The 18,264-nt window shown below is 37.5% G+C and overlaps 1 protein-coding gene across 9 annotated transcripts in view; it reads right to left on the reverse strand.

Annotated features, from left to right (window-relative positions):
• NBEAL1 (neurobeachin like 1) overlaps positions 1 to 18,264 on the reverse strand; it is an 86,074-nt gene that overhangs the window by 42,493 nt on the left and 25,317 nt on the right. For 7 of the 9 annotated variants that reach the window (XR_012588333.1, XR_012588334.1, XM_074594744.1 and 4 more), the window contains exons 4-16: positions 17,684 to 17,845; positions 16,248 to 16,329; positions 15,927 to 16,054; positions 15,035 to 15,117; positions 12,678 to 12,763; positions 11,559 to 11,865; positions 10,549 to 10,655; positions 6,936 to 7,022; positions 5,421 to 5,504; positions 3,816 to 3,914; positions 3,131 to 3,711; positions 1,268 to 1,400; positions 533 to 652 (exon numbers count right to left, since the gene is read on the reverse strand). Coding sequence is in view for 7 of the 9 variants with exons in the window: in XM_074594744.1 (XP_074450845.1) it covers positions 533 to 652; positions 1,268 to 1,400; positions 3,131 to 3,711; positions 3,816 to 3,914; positions 5,421 to 5,504; positions 6,936 to 7,022; positions 10,549 to 10,655; positions 11,559 to 11,865; positions 12,678 to 12,763; positions 15,035 to 15,117; positions 15,927 to 16,054; positions 16,248 to 16,329; positions 17,684 to 17,845 (2,059 nt within the window). In the remaining 2 variants the exon portion in view is untranslated. Of the gene's footprint in view, positions 1 to 532; positions 653 to 1,267; positions 1,401 to 3,130; positions 3,712 to 3,815; positions 3,915 to 5,420; positions 5,505 to 6,935; positions 7,023 to 10,548; positions 10,656 to 11,558; positions 11,866 to 12,677; positions 12,764 to 15,034; positions 15,118 to 15,926; positions 16,055 to 16,247; positions 16,330 to 17,683; positions 17,846 to 18,264 lie in introns of those variants that run through there. The other 2 variants (XM_074594745.1, XM_074594746.1) reach the window with 2 other exon arrangements.

Below are 18,264 nucleotides of genomic sequence, written 5' to 3' on the forward strand. Positions count from 1 at the left end.
GGCTAGTGTTTTTTATTAAGCTAAATGTGTACACATTTGGAACGGTTAGATTACCTGCGTGTAAACTGCTTATCCAGCTAACAGAGCAGGTACAAGATTAGCATATTAAGGGAACATACAGAAAATACAAGTTAAAAAAGTTACTGCTGAAAACAACAGCGAATATTGTTCTTTGCCTACTGTCGCACCAGTCCTACTGGCAGAGGTGTGATTTATTATGATTTACTCATCATAAATTGTGTCAGTATGCTCAGGTAATTATGTTGGGGAAAACCTCACAGTCAAATCAAGGTTATCTGGGAGTTTTTTGTTTGTTTTCAAACTGAGATGACTAAACAAGCATTAATTAATGGTTAGTTATACTTGAAATTGATACTCTGGACACTGTCCAAAGTTGAACAGAAGCTTATTAGCAATAGGCTAAGCTATATTAAACTCTTACACAATTACCAAATTAAAAAAAGCCAGCTAGGTTCTCATTGTTCTATGAGAGCTCATCAGGACAAGGGTATGAGTCAGAAAGTGAACTTACTTCATTCATGGCAGGGAATCGAAGTGGGGCAGAGACTTTCTGCTGTCCATTGACGTAGATGTACACAAGGCTCTGACCAAAGGGCCTCTTTCCAGGCATGTGAACAATAGTTATGTTGTGCTGGTTAAGCAATATAAAATAATTAAGTCATTATTAAAAAGCAGTGAAATAACTGTATGGAAATACTTAACTTCATCTCTACTAATCTGGTGAGCAAACCACTTAAGAAAATAAATCTAAAGCATTAACAAGAACATAAGACCACCTATCAGCTGCTTCCATTTTAAAGTAGTTTAAATGTAAATAGATTTTTGAAGGGAAGAGATACAGCTCTTTCATGATAATGCACATCAGTCCTTAAGTATGGGAACAGAAAAAGGCAACGCAGAAACACAGTAGCACATTTTATTCATTCACATAGTATTACAGCTACCTATGCTTATTATAATTGAATATAAAAAAATCTGCATGTTAAAAAAAAAATATCTCTAAGCACAATGCTGTGACCAGACTGTCAATAAGAAATGTCTAACAACACAGGCATACTTTAGCTCAATTAACCACTAATCTACACGGAAATTTGCCTCCATTATTTGAGATTAGATCTGTTCTTATGCAATGAATTACTCAAATATGATAAAATAGACTACTTGTAAAACAATCAAAAAAGTGAACTTTGACTTCTGAGCTAACATCACTATCCCAAACAAAGTGGTTTTCAGTATCAGATCTTACCCAGAGAGAGTCAAAAAAACAATGGTCAGGCAGCATCACTGTTGCATATTCCCTCTTTGTGCAAACTGCAACCACCAATACCCCAGAGTACGTAATAAATGCTTCAAACCCCATACCACTTCCTGTAAAAAAGCTACAGAAAAAGACAACAAAACACACAATCAAGGACTTACTTCATCAAAACTATTGGAAATCACCTAGCAGTACATTCACTAAGGACAGAACCAACCTAAGCCATTTGTCACTGGTCCAGTATTTACTATTTGACTGGCTGTTACTCTTTGTTTCAAAAAAAAAAACAAAGATGAAGAACTGCCTCAAGGACGGGACCCCAAGGCACAGAACATGGAGGCCAAAGGTGATCCACAAAGCTCTCAAAGCAGTTTGTAGCCTTTTGCATGAAAGCATAACCTTGGTCACAACAAGTAATGCTTCAGTTTGACCCACACAGCTTAAGCTGGTTCTGTTGCTAAGTCCTGCCCACTGCAGTCCCTGAAAGCTACAATACTGTAATAAAGAAGACAGTGGTCTGCAACCTGTGCTGTTTTCTATCAATTAAATTGTGTCTGTCAGCCCCCGGTAAAGCTGCTGATATTGAGAAACCTTTCATTTTTTAAGCACTCAAATACAAAAACATAATATACAAATTGCGAACTGCTATCAAAACCTGCTACACACCCTTAGGCACCATTATTCCAAGTGGATGCATTAACTAATGTACTATCAAATATCAGCATCTATCAATATAAAACACAAATACACAAACACAGAGACCATGAATATTACAGACAACCTCAGTAGACATAACCTATCTTATAATTAAACACTGTAAAACATAGCAGCTAGATCAATTTTTGATGATTTTAATTCAGTTGTGTGTTTAACATTTGAAGGTCAAACTGGAATTTTAAACATTTCTTCTTTTTTGTATTTCAATAAACTACTGTTTTAGCGTTCCAAAACTAGAATAAGTGTCTTCAAAATTGTACAAAAAAATGATAAAAAACCAGTCAGTTATTGGTATAATAGCATCACATTGAAATCCAATTGCAGCTTTTTTACTTTGTAGTGCAATTTCACCCCAGTTTTCTAGAACTACAGTCTACTTAAGATCTTTAGTGGGACACAGTGACAAACTCTGGAAACAGTGTTGTGGCAGTTAATCAGGGCTGTGCTGTACAAATACACAGGGCAGCCACAGAAATCCAAGGGGTCTCCACCTGCCGCCATGCCTATTAACAAACAGAAGTAGCACTCTAAAACACGGGGGTTTGGAAAATACTAACTGTTACAACTAGAATATCATTCTTCAACATTTCCCCTGAAACTGCAGTGCGGTAAAACGGACTGAAGGGAGCAAGAGATTCTTTGACTAGTATTACCCCATTCTGCATTTTGTTTGCTGCTGAATGCTAGCACCCAGAAAATTAAATTATACCAAGAACCGTCCATGTCAATGCCTATGATTTAAGCAAATGAAGGTGTTCTTTTCAGCACACTCCCATTACCTTTACAGGAAACAGTGGGAAGGCTGTTTGGTTTTGGGGGGGTGTTTCAGTTTTTTCCTGGTTTTTTTTTGGTTGTTTTTTTGTTTGCTTGTTTAAGCTATGAACCTTAACACAATTTGGAGTTATAGATATTGCAACTGTAGACAAGAAAGCATTATAAGTGAGAAACTACATGCTTATTTCTGTAAAACAGCCTGGCTCTGGTGACAGATGAAACTGCTCCCTTTCACAAACTATGCGCTATATATTGCATTTTACGAAGACAAGCAGAAGTACCACATGTCATAGGGTACCATATGCCACAGGGAACAGTTGACCGAGATTTGTGCTGTTGAAGTAGTTATAGTAACTATACCTATAGAGTTGCTTCCTCTTGCCACTTTTGCTAGTCGTGCTAGGGTCCACCCGGTCCTGGTCAAGGCAGAGCCAAGCGTTGAAAGAAAATGCAGAGCCTGGCCACTTATGAATGGATGGAACAGCAATTCCGGACATGCTGTGGTACAAGTTGAAATACTGCAAGGCACTAGCCATGCCCTGCTTCCGGGCCATTGCTAGAATGGCTCGCATCACTGGAACAACATAGGGGTGAGCTCGTTTGGGTTCCTCAGTCCTCAGGAGCCGTATTAGCTGAAGCAGCTCTTCCGAGCCCATTGACTGGCTCCCCAAAGAGCCTAGAATGGCAATCAGGTTCTCTGCACAAGTACAATGGAGCGCGGAGTGGGAATTTAGTGTCTCAATGATACGGATGACCATGTTCGCATTGACACACGTGGCACGACTCTGTCTGTTAATACAGCAGATTCGCCTCAACCAATTTGAGATGAAAATCTGCAGGTCATGTGAATCTAGTTCTGGAAGCCACTGGATAAGCAGCAATAAGGGCTGGACATTACTAATGCCTAGTATCCCAACAGCCATGTGGTCACCTTCAACAGCCTGAAAAACAACAGAGAACTCAGACATGAAATACAATAAAATAGGGCTAGAGGTACTGTTGAAAAGATGTAAGCATTTTAGCATTCAAAGCAAGCACATCTCACCATATTCATGAGTTCTTCCAGCAATTCCCGTGAGGGCTGACCCAGCGATTTTAGTACCTCATATATGTGTGCATAACCAATCCTCTCCTTGAAGACCTCCTGAGGATAAAAATCCCAGTCTCACTAACAAATAAAATGGACAAAAATTGCAGCAGGTTCTAATTTAACATAACACTAGACACAAAATAATTAGAATGCAAGAATAATTATTTACAGGCTAGAAATCTCTTTTTGATAACGTGTCCATTGTGGTATCTCTAGCATGCTGCAGATGAGAAAGATCTCACTGCAGCATGCAGATAAACAAATAATAGGTCAGTTATATTTTAATAATTACCTATAACAAGAATATAATTGCTTTGGTATAATAAAAATGTTAATTCTATCACAAAATACTAATAGCTTAATTTTTTAATGCAAACTATAGCATGAAATGAAGTGATTACATTGAGAAGTATTCAGATATTAATTTTTGAGTGAAAGATTTTCCTAGACCAGCTTGATTACAAACCACCCATCCTAAACACTTCAAAAATTAGAAAAATGTTTCAAGGAACTTTTTTTGAAAACTAATTGATTCTAAATGAAGAAAAAAAAGCAATAAAATCCAAACTGTAGCATCCATTTATGGTTTAGTTAGTAAACAGCCAACACATCACACAGAATGGATACTCTTCTGCCAGCTGTACGCTGCACTGAAATTAACTTATTTTTTTTTCCTTTAAGTACAAATCTGTCAGCAGAAGCAAGATGACTGCATAAGTAAATATGGAAAGAAAAAACCAAATGTTGCATTGGAAGTACAATTGAAAACTTTACTGACCCTTTGTGAATCACAGCCAGTTCCCACCTCCGACATACAACTCTTCCCAGGCTTTCCAGAGTCAGTGGAGAAATAAGCCCCCCAAGAAATGCTCTGAAGGAGTGTAACTGACCCTGTCATTTCTCACTCAGACTGTATTGCAAGTAGCAACCAAATCAGACGACTCCCACTCTTTATTTGGTCTCCACTGTGCAGCCACATCCCTTTCCCTGTGCCAAGACTAGCGAATCATTCAACCACGGGGCGAATCCAATGAACTCACCAATCTAAGAATAAATACACTATTTTTCTGTAGGCATAGCTTCCAGTCAGATTCACAAACTAACCACAACCTATCCATTTATCAAATCACAAGAATAACTACAAACGAAGGTCGGGGGAACGGCAAGAACATCATTTGGACCGCAATACCGTCCTGGCCTAGTTTAAAGACATGATAAAACTACAACACAGACTCCTGCCTGAAAATTCCTGCAAATGCCCATTAATTCTACCTCACATATTCATGGGACAAGTAACAACGTACTACTTTTACAAAGGTTCCAACTGCCATTAACACTCTGATCTTCCAGTTTTGATAGAAAGATGGTTCAGTGTCCAGCCATTAGACACATAAAAAGGGATAAGGGATGCTAAACAGGTATTCCTATCTGGCAGGAATGCGTGACCACAGTCTGCTCATCTTCATTAGCAAGATTCATCAAGATATTGTGATAAAAACACTAACTGGAAACAAAATTGAAAAACCTACTGCAAACAGACCTCTGTATATATACTGTTACCTTAGCAGCTGGAGACTTGTGCATAACTGCTGTGAGGGCTTGAATGGTTGATACTGCCAAGCGGTCTAGGTGTCCCTGAAACACCTAAAAGTAGCAGGTACAGAAGTTATATACAAATGCGCAAAGACAGTTCAGCTCCAAAATCTGTACTGTACCCTCCTGCCAGGAGGGACACCAAGAGTTTGCTAACATGCTTCAGAAATCATGTCCCCACCAGTCAAGATTTCGTAACCCCATGACCTACAAGGAATCACAGAACAGTAGACAACTAGCCACATACTTCAAGAGGAGAGAAGCATTCACAACACACATTGCACTTCAAATATTCTGATGGACAAACAGGTTTTCCTCATGCGGCTAATGGACAACCTCAAGAGGGAGGGAGGAAAACAAATTATGAAACTTCTTGCAGTATGTGTGTGTGCTGCTGGACAATCAGGCACCTGCAGTTCATATAAAGTGTTTTCTTTTCCATCCAAGTCCCTACATGCCAGTGCAACACACACACACAAATTATAAGAGATAAGTCACACCAGCACAGTAAGGTGGCTGCCTCACCCATAGCCTCATCGCATTGATCATCACCTTTTGAGTTTCTATTCCTATAATTCTTGTTTATATTGATATTGATATTTCCATGCTTGTTTTAAGAACAAAAACTTTGAAGCACTATTCCACATCCATCAGTAAACCTAATTAGCAAAACTGTGCACCAGTCATACTCTGTTTCATCATCTCTGAATTATTATATGCATATCAGACATATTTTGAAAACGAAATGTCAAGAATCAGAAGATGGTGGTTAGATGCGAAGAAACATTTACATGCGGTTAGAGTGTTGCACTGAGTTTCTAAAAAAGCCAAAGCTATTAGTTAGAATCACAATTTGTAGATTACCGTACCTTGTATTTAGAATTTCTTTACATTTTTAATCAGAACAAATCATTCTACTATAAAATTAATACAACAAAAATTTGCATTTTTAACTTTCCACAGTATTTTGGGAAAAATTAAAGCAACAGGCTATTCCTACCTCCCTGATTCAGCCTGTCCATTGTTTTGTGAACATCTGTTCTTGATGACAAGCAAAGAATCAGGACATCAAATACAACCATTGAGATTGACAAACAAGGCCCCAGAATCCAAAACACCAAAGTGCTGAGACAAAGAAGCAAAAAAGAGGAAAAGGAGGAGAAAAAAGAATCACCACCAGGTTGATAGAATTTATTTGGATTCCATTCATGTACTTCACCTTTTCCTTAAAAGAAGCATAACTGAGGCTCAATCTATTGCAAATATCTGCAATTTGAAGCAGACTAGTAAAACTGAGGTTGAACTGAATCTGTTATTCAGAAAGCTTATTTTCCAGAGACAGGAAATACTGATGGGTGCAACAACACAAGTTCATCTTGCTGCAGAAAGCTTAAAGAGGATGGTTAAGGTGAAGCACAGGAATCAATTTTCCTGTGATTGTGTCTTGACTTCAACTGAAGCAAATACAGGTTAGGTAGGTACCTGGTCCTCATTCATTTCTGTCAGTAATTTGTTGGCAAGGTCTTTCTCACTCTTGTCTGCCACTTTATTGTTAGCATTTAAAAACAGCTGTTAGAAACAGAGACAAGAATAATGGAAATAATTGCATTAAACAGTTACCTGCAGCCAAACCTGTGGAGGCTGCCTTGGATTTGTATTTCACATTCAAAAAAAAAAAAAAAAAAGAAGTTCTCACACTGGTGGTGAGACACAAATCTTCCATTAATATTACTCTTCTGTTAATTGTTACAATACCAAAGATTAAAAGATTACATTGTATTTTTGCTAAATAGTAATTGCTTCCCCCCGCCCACCCGCAGAACTAAATGAAAATATGTAATCATTGAGACAAGGAAACAGATCTATCTAGATTATACTAGTCACTGAATTAGTAACCGTGATTTCATTTACAATACGCAACATGACAGGAGGTTCTCAAAAATTTACTTGTAAGAAATAAGGACAACGGTGGGGCATTAGCAAAGAAACGGATGCAGATGTTTCACCATTTTCCACTTAGGTTTCATCCTAGGTGAAGGCTGAAGATACCTAGACAGAATATTTTAATCTTCGAACAGCAACAGCAGCAGAATTTCTGGGGGATACAGTCTCTAGGACAGGAAGAAGGTAAAATATCTCTGCCATCATCCTAGGAATCAGATAGCTTGCCAATAGCTTTAAATCAAACCCACACCTATACTGCATCTTCAGCTAAGAAACTGCTTTGTGTATAGTAGCTGGATTCCTAGTCAGTTCCTCAATTTGCAAGTTTAAAGCTCATCCAAATATCTTCATAACTGATTGCAGTTGCTTTGTGTGCAAAGTTTAGCTGTAACCTAATCACGACTAAAATTTATCTTCTGTTTTTAGATTCTGTTGAGCTGTTAAAAAAAAACCCCGAACTTTAAAAGTGCCTTAAAATTAAAAAAAAAAAAAAAAAAAAAAAAAAAAAAAAAAAAAAGGAAAAATGCTTTCCTTTAGTGAGCAAAAACTAAGCATTTGTCTTTTTTTTTTCCTCATACATTTTGTTCCATTATCTGCTAGGTAGTCTCTCTGAAGAGGAACCACCTGAGAAATCAACTTCCATAAATTAGGGTAAACAGAAGGACAACACTCAAGATAATACTTTGACTTACACAGGCGTGAAAGCACATAGTTAGAAGCACAAGTCATTTTGAAAGGTACATCACAGTTAAGAGCACTTAAAGCTGCAGAATGACTATAATATGCATCAGAGTGTTATAATACTAACAAATAGAAATAAGAACATTAAACAGAAGCAAATGCAGACATGCAAAAAAACCGCAAAACAACAAATTTTTCATATTGGTTACTTCAGTTCTGGTAACACAAGGAAAATGGAAAAATAGACTTATATCACAATGTCCGTATGGTTTTAATTCTTCTATTTACAATCTGTTTAGAAAGTAATTCTTTTTTTTTTTTTTTTTAACCTGGCATACCGCTAGAGTTTATTGTGCTTTGCTCAAAGTCTGACTTCTAAGAGAGTTTAATAGATGAGAAAAGATTCAGGACTGACAAAGCAGCCTGTTAAACGACTCTCAGTATAGAATAAGCACCTCCTGATACCTCTAAAGTACAGTCCCTCATTTTGGATGTCACAGGCAAAAAGCAACATTCAGATCATCAAAAATTAACTGAGCAGTTTTGAAAAGCTTTTGTGCAGATCTCTAACCCTAGAGCATAGTTAAGGGAAGATAGTTTGTCCATAAACCTTAAAACCAGCAAATATGAAAAAAAGATTTAAATTTTAGAAGATTGTTGAACTGCAAATGACTAAGAAGTATGACTATAAGTATGGCCTTGAATATCCAAAATTCTTTGGTATATCTATAGCAAAAATAGTGGTATAGATTTTCTTTACCCCTCCTTCCCATGGAAATTTCTTGCACTTCAAATTTGCTGAAGATTCAATAGTTTCCTGAGTTTCAGATATGTGTATGGAGTCTCCTGCTACCCGCAGAGCTGCCGAACGTGCTTCATGCAGCTTGCTGGTGAGCCCAGTAGCAAGATTTTCACAGGTAAAGAAAAAAAGATCTAGAAATAGGGTCTCCACCCCCAGCTAATAAGGCAAAATCCTAATTCCACAGCTAAATTAATCTTTGCTATTTGGCCTTGAAAAAGAATGGAGATACAGTGTATTGGAAAATACAAATATACAACACCTTCCCAGACTCCACCCTCTCCCCACCCTCATTCTTGGGGGTATTTTGACTGTGAAAGGCTAAAAACACCCCAATGTAGCAAACTGGCAGGACAGATATCCAATCAATCACAGTAATATGTGAGACTGTATCACAGGAAAAAACCCTCAAAAGAGCATATCTTATGACATACCTACAGGCAGAATAAAAATAACAGGAGCAAGCTGCCAAAACAGAGTGGCTGTTCCTGATTTCTTAAATTCCACCCTTGTTTATATGAGAGCAGGAACACAGCTAGATACCCTATGAACAGGTAAACATTACACTGCTTGATGATTTAAGAAGAAGCTAAAAAAGAAATTTCTTATACAGCACAAGGTCAGTACAAAAATAGGCACGGATTCCCAAACAGAGGAGGAGAATGGAAAGGTCAAACAATGTATTTTCAGGAGGAGATAAAAAAAAACTACAAACACTATTCAAAACACTTGTCAGTTGGCATTCTGCCACTGATTATGACTACAGTTAAGACATAACCCAAACACATTTATTTTTAATATATCACTGTACTGAAATATGTTCTAATCCAAAATCTAAACGGATTTGAATCAAATTGCACACTGTAGCTAGCATTAAATTATCTAGCCTTAGCAGAGCTCAAAATAACCACACCACCAACATATCACAAAAAGAGAAATAAAATATACCACAGAGTTACATCATACTGATGTTCTTTTGCATAGAGAAAAATAAAATCTACAAAGCAATCAAAGGAAGACACTAGCTTGCAAATTATGACCATCAGGGACTGAGGTGAAAACACTAACAACTACGTAAACACTAAATCCTGTGTAGAAGGAGAAGAACAATTGAAGAACATTTGTAACAGCTTCAGCTCATGATCTATGTCAGCAATACAAGACTCAAATATTTTGAAACATTTACAAAGGCACACCAGCAAGGTTTTTTTAAATGGAAAAATGTGCCTCCGAAATCAGAATTCAGACCTCCATCTGGCAGCAGTTGTAAGTGACTTCCTAGCAATCCAGTGACAGAATATTAAAAACCAAAACAAAACAAAAGGGGGGGAGGGGGGAAGGATATGATTGATCCCAGTAACAACCTTAACAGATTTTTAGAAACTGAGCAGGGTCTGTAAAGGTATTTTGCTCAGGACTCAAAATAAGCATTCGTTGCTTTAACCACAAGACAGACAAGAAACACCTCTACTTCATTAGAAATAAAAAGGTTTTACAGCAACTTGGATCTTTCATGGCATTAGTGGCTCTAACCAATCCAAAGTTTTACTTCCAGTATGCAGATACTATAAAATTGCATCTAATTCAGAAGGAAGATATAAAGGTAATTAATATACCTGCAATATTACAAGACAGGTTTTGTTAAAAATATGCTGATAAGGGAAAATTTACCTTGCAGTTCTGCAACAGTCGAATGAGATGCTCAAAGCAGTTACTGTTAAGGAAAATTGCCTGCAGAACAGGCCTATCTGTGCAGTCTAACATGGCTGTGATGGTATCTATAAAATTAAAACAGAACTGGCATCAAAGACAAAACACTTCCCAAATCTATCAAGCATTTTTTCTGCACATTACATAATAAACACGGGGAAAAAAATTATACAACAAACTATAAGCTGTGCATTTTAAGCACAGAGCACTAGGCCTAAAGCTAAACATTTTGATCCTGTAAAAATTATCATGTAACCTACTATATGTGAAGAAAAATTCAGCTACCAAATATCTTTGATTGCTTTGGGGCCCTGTTTAAAGTAATTGCCATTTGCGAGTACATAAGCAGCATGCCTTTCACTTAAAGCGCACAAACATTTGCTTCCTTATCAAGCAATTACTCTGCATTCTACAGCAGCCTTATACTGTAAGCATTCTTCATTGCCTCAGTACTATTCTTCAGTTTTCTTGGAAAATTAGGAAATGAAATACCTTTATTTATATTTCCCATTCTGAACATCAAAGTGGAAAAAACTCCAAATCCTGAATTCTTATCTAATGACTTACACCCGTTTCAAGCCCATCAGCTTTGGCCAATGTTTATAATAATGACATTTGAAAAGCGAACTGTCACAAAACAGCCACCACATGGATATTTTATTACAGACTCGTCTTATGCAATTATTAAGCTGCTGATGAGTGTCAGCTGTTGCCTAGCAAAAGTCTGGGGCTTTTTTAACAGAGACTGGCAGTCCATGAACCTTGACACACTGAATGGTGTAGTGAATGATTAAACAAGAATACATGTAAAGTAATGTCAATGAAGAAATGTTTGAAGTTTTTTGATTGTTTAGCCAAGTGAACATATTTTGGTAGAACATTCAGTTACATTACTATCATAGTTCAATCATGACTTGCTTCGGAGTTATTACCAAGAAGTATTTAAAGGAACCGCACAATAGGGTACTCACTCAGCATTTGGATCTGTAGTGCTATGAACCTGCTCTCCCACTGCCTGCATCGCCTTGGATTAGGTAAAGCTGAATGGTCTGAATTAAGTAACTTGAAATAGTTCTCCAATATTGTACTTGTCTCCACTTGCCGCTGGTCAGAACTGCTGGTTAGAAGGATATGGACAACTTCTGTCAGGCACTTCAGGGTCAGTTCTGCCTTCCTGCTCACTTCCTCAGGGTTCCTGTCATCCCAGTTGTCACAGTCTGCTAAAACACGCATCAAGACTTCCATGGTGGCAGGAGATACTGCTTGAAGAGCATTCCTCTGAAACCCATGGGGGAAAAAAATGATTAAGGAAAAAATAATAATAAATAAATAAACAAACTCAGATAGAAACTGCTGATTTGAACACGTTTGATTTATCTGAATCATGCAACATGCATTATTATGTCTGTTAATGCCATGTTAAATAAATATGAAATAGTCTACTCAGATTATATTGATGGCTACAGATGAAATGTATCCCATCTTGTTCACTTAACTAGGTTTTCTTGTTCCAAAGAGAACACTTATAGGGAAAAGTAAATATAATTTAAATGCACGTTATAAAATTCTTATAGGGTAGCCTTGATAAACTGCTAATTCTAGGTAAACCTTCACTTGAATTTTCATTTTAGATCATGAGATTAGTAATACCTTAAAATTTTTGAAAAGAACATAATAATTAGCAAATGTCTGTCTGGGCCCTCAGTGCGTTTCCCTCACCTCTCTTCCTGGGGGTCTGACTGCATAGGCTCAGGGCGACCTTAAATCTGGGGAAAGAGCCCAGTCTCATAGAGAACTTTGAGAAACCTTGTCAGGGACTCCCTGCCTTCTCTAGGGAGCTGCATTCAAGCTGCAGCACATTTGCTTGTGACCAGGCTAAGCAGGACATTACAGAAGTCAGCCAAGAGAGCGGATGTTGGCTTTGCTGATGATCAACATTCTCTTTTCTTTGCATTCTTTCAAAATTTTTTAGCAGCTTCCAAGCTATAAAGGCCCTTCTCATTTATGGGTTATGGGGTATTTACAAGCCTTAAACAATGAACAGACCTTTGGAGGCTCCAGCAACTGAAAAGAGTTTAGAACATCCTTACCTGACCACCAGCCACAATAGCTCCAAAGAGATGCAGCAGGCAACATTTTAGGCTCTCCTTGAGATGTTCACTTTCTTGAAAGCATTCTGATCAGCGTAAATACGAAGGAGAAGGATTCCTTACTTCAGTCATATAAATTATACAAAGGTTTTCCACTCAAAAAACCCCACCAAATGAAATAATGAAAAAAGCTCCTCTACTCCCTGTCACCATCCAAATTTAAAAAAAAAATTCAACTATATAATCTCCACTTCCTTTTACATAAATCAGCCGCAAACACATCAATTCCAACATTATCGAAGTAACATGACAAGACCACATTTATCAGGAACTCACAGGGCCAGACCTTCAGCTTGCATAAAACTTTTCACGCAGGCTGACAGAACTATAGACATACAACTACTGTTGACCTGATCCATAACGTAAAATAAAAGCCCATTTAGTCCATGCTAATGAGAAACAGAAGGACATGCTAACACGCAAGCAGTTATCAAACATGACAAAGGTTAGAGAAATTCTGGCACAGAAAATCTAATGCCAGATGCAGTGCAGGTAGCTCAGAAAAACAGTCCCTGAAATTGCTCCCTTTAAGCCAAACTTCCCAGGGAAGCCTGTGCAGGTCTGTAACTTTTCTAGCAGTAATCTCTTTAAAGACAATTATCCTGCATCCCTTCTCATGCCATATCTGACATAAATTAGTTATAAACAGCTTCAGGAACTCATCTTAGCAATAGATATAACCTGGATATTGTTGCTATAGCAATAACACTAGACTCAAAGTAGCTGTAACAAACTGCAAAGGATTATTTGGAACTGACCATCATAAAACTTCCAATTACTTTATGAGAAAAAAAACGATAATGACTTAGGTTTGTAAAAACTGAGATTGTAAACAAACAATAGAAACTGAAGATGCAAGAATCTTATATTCATTATAATAATCATCATATAACCTTTAAGACTATTACCAATTACTGGTAAGTAAGATTTCTGACTATACACTGAATGTATAAGCCTTTTTTAAAAGAAAATTGCATGGCTATTTTTTAAATCTAGTCTTCAAAGGAAACAAGGCTTAGATGATCACACTGTTAAGTCTGCTAGTCTCACCACTCCCTTGGCTTTTTAGCCTCTGAATCTTTTGCAGAACCTCAGGCAAATTCAAAAGAGCAGTACCTAGCAGATTGTGAATAAATCATTAGTCTGGGTAGACTGAAAAAAGACTCAAATTAGTGCTGCCATGGTAGAATGTCTAAAGCACACGCTCAGCAATTTCTTGTTCTGTCTTTCTTGCCACTTGACCAACCAGCAGATGAGTGTCTCCCAGATAATTCATACACTTGTAGCTCAATCACAGTATATAATATTTAACAGATTTGGGAGGAACCAGAGCACAATGCACTGAATGGGGAGGAGAGAACCTGCAGATGACATTCCGCAGTAGCAGCCTTTACAGTGGGTTCCCAGTGCCCTGGCACAAAGACAATGGCATTTTACTGGCATCAGCTCTTCAGACTTTTTGGCAACTAGCCTATTTTACATACACAAAGAAGGAAACTCGAGGAACAGGAGCACTATGTGACTATAAATGCTACCACTCTGGGAATAAAACCTTCCTTTTTTATTTTCAATTAAAGCTGAGTTAGCAGCTGCAAAAAGGGCTGATTTCATTCATATCTCCAGCATATTCCTGCTGCTTCAATTCTGTTGGCACTAGCACTTTGGTGTGCTAAACTGGCAAACTAGCTGGGCATCCCACCTCCCCAAGATTTAAGTACAGAACATGGCCACATAAGTCCTCCTTTTCCACACAGCCGATCTGTAATGGTAAGAACACATGAATTCCAAAGTAGCCATTATGATATTTAATGACTTAACCAGACACAAAACAGCAGTTTCCCAAACTGCACTCCACAGAGCATTTGCTAGTTCGATGGCATAGAGTTTACTTCTTTCTAGCTGTTAAATCATATTAAGAGACAAAAATGCATGAACACTTTCCTAAGATTATTTTTCCATGCGACTTATCATTACAGTTGCTACAGAGACCTTAGTGCAACCACTATATGTACCCTAATAAATGGGAAAGTTGGCAATTCACAGAACCAAACCTATTAAAACACATTAGACACTGAAATAAAGTCTGAAAAAAATGAGGCTTTCAAAGATGAGTAAGAATCGCAAGACGGTGATGCTCAGAGTTAAAAAACAAGCAAACCAAAGCAACCTGCTTCATTCAGCCTCAGAAAGCAAGGGGCTTTTACATTTATCAGCATTCTTATAGGAAAGGAACTGGGAATCACTATATTCACTCCTCCAAAAATGACTGTTTTTAAACATGTCATGATAATACTTACGGTAAAAGAAAGGGACAAACTCAACAGTGAGGGAAGCTGGTTTGTACTTCTGTCTGCTCTTTTCAACTGCACTAAGAAAACGTCTGCAATTACAGTAAAAAAGATACACCAAAGAAATTAGATATGGTACCTTTGTTTATTACTTATTTATTAATTTATGACTTCAGAGTAGAAAATACTGCGAAAAATCAGGATTTGCCTTTTGCCTACAATATTAAAAAAATCAGTAAAGTAGTATTTCATCCTGAAAAAATGAATCACAGCTAATCTTGTATTCACTGTTCTGCTCCTAGAAATACCTTAACATTTTACAATATGGTTTAGTTAAAAAAAAAACCAAACAACAAACAGTAATCTGTTATTTAGTACTTGCTTATTGTAACTAAGCCACCAGCTAGTCTGCCAGTTATAGCAGATAAAGTGAATCACTAGCACGTTCAAAGAACAGGGCCTGTGCATAGAATGACAGAAGTTAAGCTTCTCGGAAAGCCGGTTCCCTGGCTCTCTACACTTCCCACCTTTTAAAAAGCCCTCAGCTTTCCACTAAATGTAACAGGATATATTAGTAGTTTGACAACCTTGGTAGCACCAAAGTTCAGTTTCAGGCACACCTGCTTCTTGATGTTAACTTTGGTAGAAAAACTATTTCATTAATGCTATTCTAAAGAGTGCATTTTCGAGGAAAAAAACAATGGTAAAACACAGTACCAAGTGCTCAAGGCTATCAATTCTAACAGTTGTAAAATGAAACAGCAGAAGAATATACATGTAACTACTTTTCATTTTAGTTTGGTATCGGGCAGTAGTAGTTCTGGCAGAAATTCTATATATTGCTTATCTAAAGTCATCGTAAACCACAGTATTTATAGTTCTGTCCTAGTTCCACACATACCCTGAAATTCGCTGCCTCCAGTTTCGATATGGATCATAGAGACTTTCACAAAAAGCCAATGCATGTCTCACAAATTCTTCTATGGGGGTCTGATCTGCCACTTCTTTTTCTTTTGTTTTGCTTTTTAACTGAGGAAAAAAAGAAAGCTGTGGTCAGAAGATTTCTCGAAGTTGAAAATTAATCTTGATCTCCTCCAGAACAGTTCTGAGCCCACAAATTGTTCCCCACACAACACTATTATTGAAAAAAATCAGATCACATAAGCACGAGCAGGAAGTAATGGATGGAAAAAATAACAGATGAGAATTGTTAACCACATACCTGTTGAATGTATAACGTAGTCATGGTGATAACATGGTTAATGTATGAACACATCCCAATCTCCTCCACATTAGCCAAATTTCTATGAAGACAACATAAAAACCACAGAAATGTACACAGTGTACCATTTGAGGCTAGTTCAAACAATGTTTGTTTTAGCATTCTGTCTATAATCATACAAAAGTATATCAGCATTACAAAAATACTCTCCAAAAGACTGCATGTACTCAAATGTTTGTTTCTGTCACAGTAACAGAGCTCACAAGTTTTCTCCTAACAGGAAGGAAAAGAAAGGCCCGAGTCACTATGCTGTAGGCGAATTCTATCTGGAATTTGGGGTTTCAGAGGTTAAGCAGATTCCCAGGACACTTTAAATAGAAAGCTCAGAAATGGCATCTGATAACAAAGACAATAACTTCCACTTCTCCCACATTACTAGTGCATACACTTTCCAAAACTTTAGCAACCATATTACCTAGAAGCATTTATTCACTTTAAATTCTCCCAAGGAAAACAAGTATCTAATAAATTATTTTAGAACATAAATAAAACAATAGTAACAAAGAAATAGTGTGCATATGTTATTTCTCAGTCTTGAGGACTAGTCACAAAGATCAGATACTGAAGTGATGACGTAAGGAGAACTTTTAAGCAGTTAAGTAAGACCAACAACAGTTTGTAATTCAGAAACACATTACCGCCACCTACTCGGTTTATATTTAATATTCCAGGATACTTAAACACTGCTCTACAGCCCTTTGTATTTTTTCAAGGGGAAGGAGAGTCAAAGGACTCAAATAAAGCTGCTTCAAATACTCCTCAGAAAAAGAGATTCCCTATTATATTTTATCCCCTTCCTCTCTTAATGCAGTTTGCAATAGAAGACTGAAAAAATACTGAGGAATAGATCCTTAAAAACAGTTTATTCACCTGCTTCAAAAGAATTACAAAATAAGGCGCAAGTTTCAGAAGGAATCTATCTGCATTAATAGTGTAATAAGTAAGTTTCCTAAGCTGTTTATAGAATTATAAGCACGTTAAGAATGTGAAACAGTTCTTCCTGTACAATTCTCTCTTGAGTTATCTCATATCCAACACCTGTTAGAGTGTGCCTTTTATTTTAAAAGTATTTCTTATACCAGGTACACAATATCTTGAATTACCATTGATATATCTGATATAATTACAATGAATTTAGTGTCTAATCCCCTTCTATTTCTTGTGTCAAACATTATTGCAAAAATGATTGCACTGCTCCCCTCTCTCTTTTATTCCCTCTTCCTTTATTTTCAAGATTGTGGAAGTGGCATTTCTCTGTTTCTATTGGAAAGTGTCAAATCACATTGTACTTGTCATTAGCATCTATGTTTATAGGCTGCATCAAGATGCCTTAAATAAAACAATAGCCTCGCTGAGGTAACAATCAGAACAAATACCTGCAAAGGATGATAAAGAATTTCACAAGTAAAAGTGACAGAGCCTGCTGCTGCTCTTCTAGTCCATCTGACATTTTCTGGACACACTGTAGCAGCTGGAGCCTGAGGACCTGAAGAATGTTATCAGGAAGCAGTGATATTCCTGGAGGAACGTCATCCACCCTAAAAAGAAAAACCACACACAAAATTGTTAATCATGCAAATGACATGTTACCAATCAATTTCAATGTGCTCATGTAGTGTTCCAACAAGCGTCTATAAGAAAGGTTACTGAACTGATGGCTCACAAACACATTCTAATGAACCAAAAGGAAATGAGCCAGCAATGTGCCTTTGGGGCCAAGGTGGCCAATGGTCTCCTGGGGTGCATTAGAAAGAGTGTGGCCAGCAGGTCAAGGGAGGTCATCCTCCCCCTCTGCTCTGCCCTGGTGAGGCCACATCTGAAGTATTGTGTCTAGTTCTGGGCTCCCCAGTTCGAGAAAGACAAGGAACTACTGGAGAGAGTCCAGCGGAGACTACAAAGACAATCAAGGGAATGGAGCATCTCTCTCATGAGGCTGACAGACCTGCGTCTGTTTAGC

The sequence above is a fragment of the Larus michahellis genome, chromosome 7 (assembly GCF_964199755.1).
Source record: "Larus michahellis chromosome 7, bLarMic1.1, whole genome shotgun sequence".
In the NCBI taxonomy this organism is placed as follows: Eukaryota; Metazoa; Chordata; class Aves; order Charadriiformes; family Laridae; genus Larus; species Larus michahellis.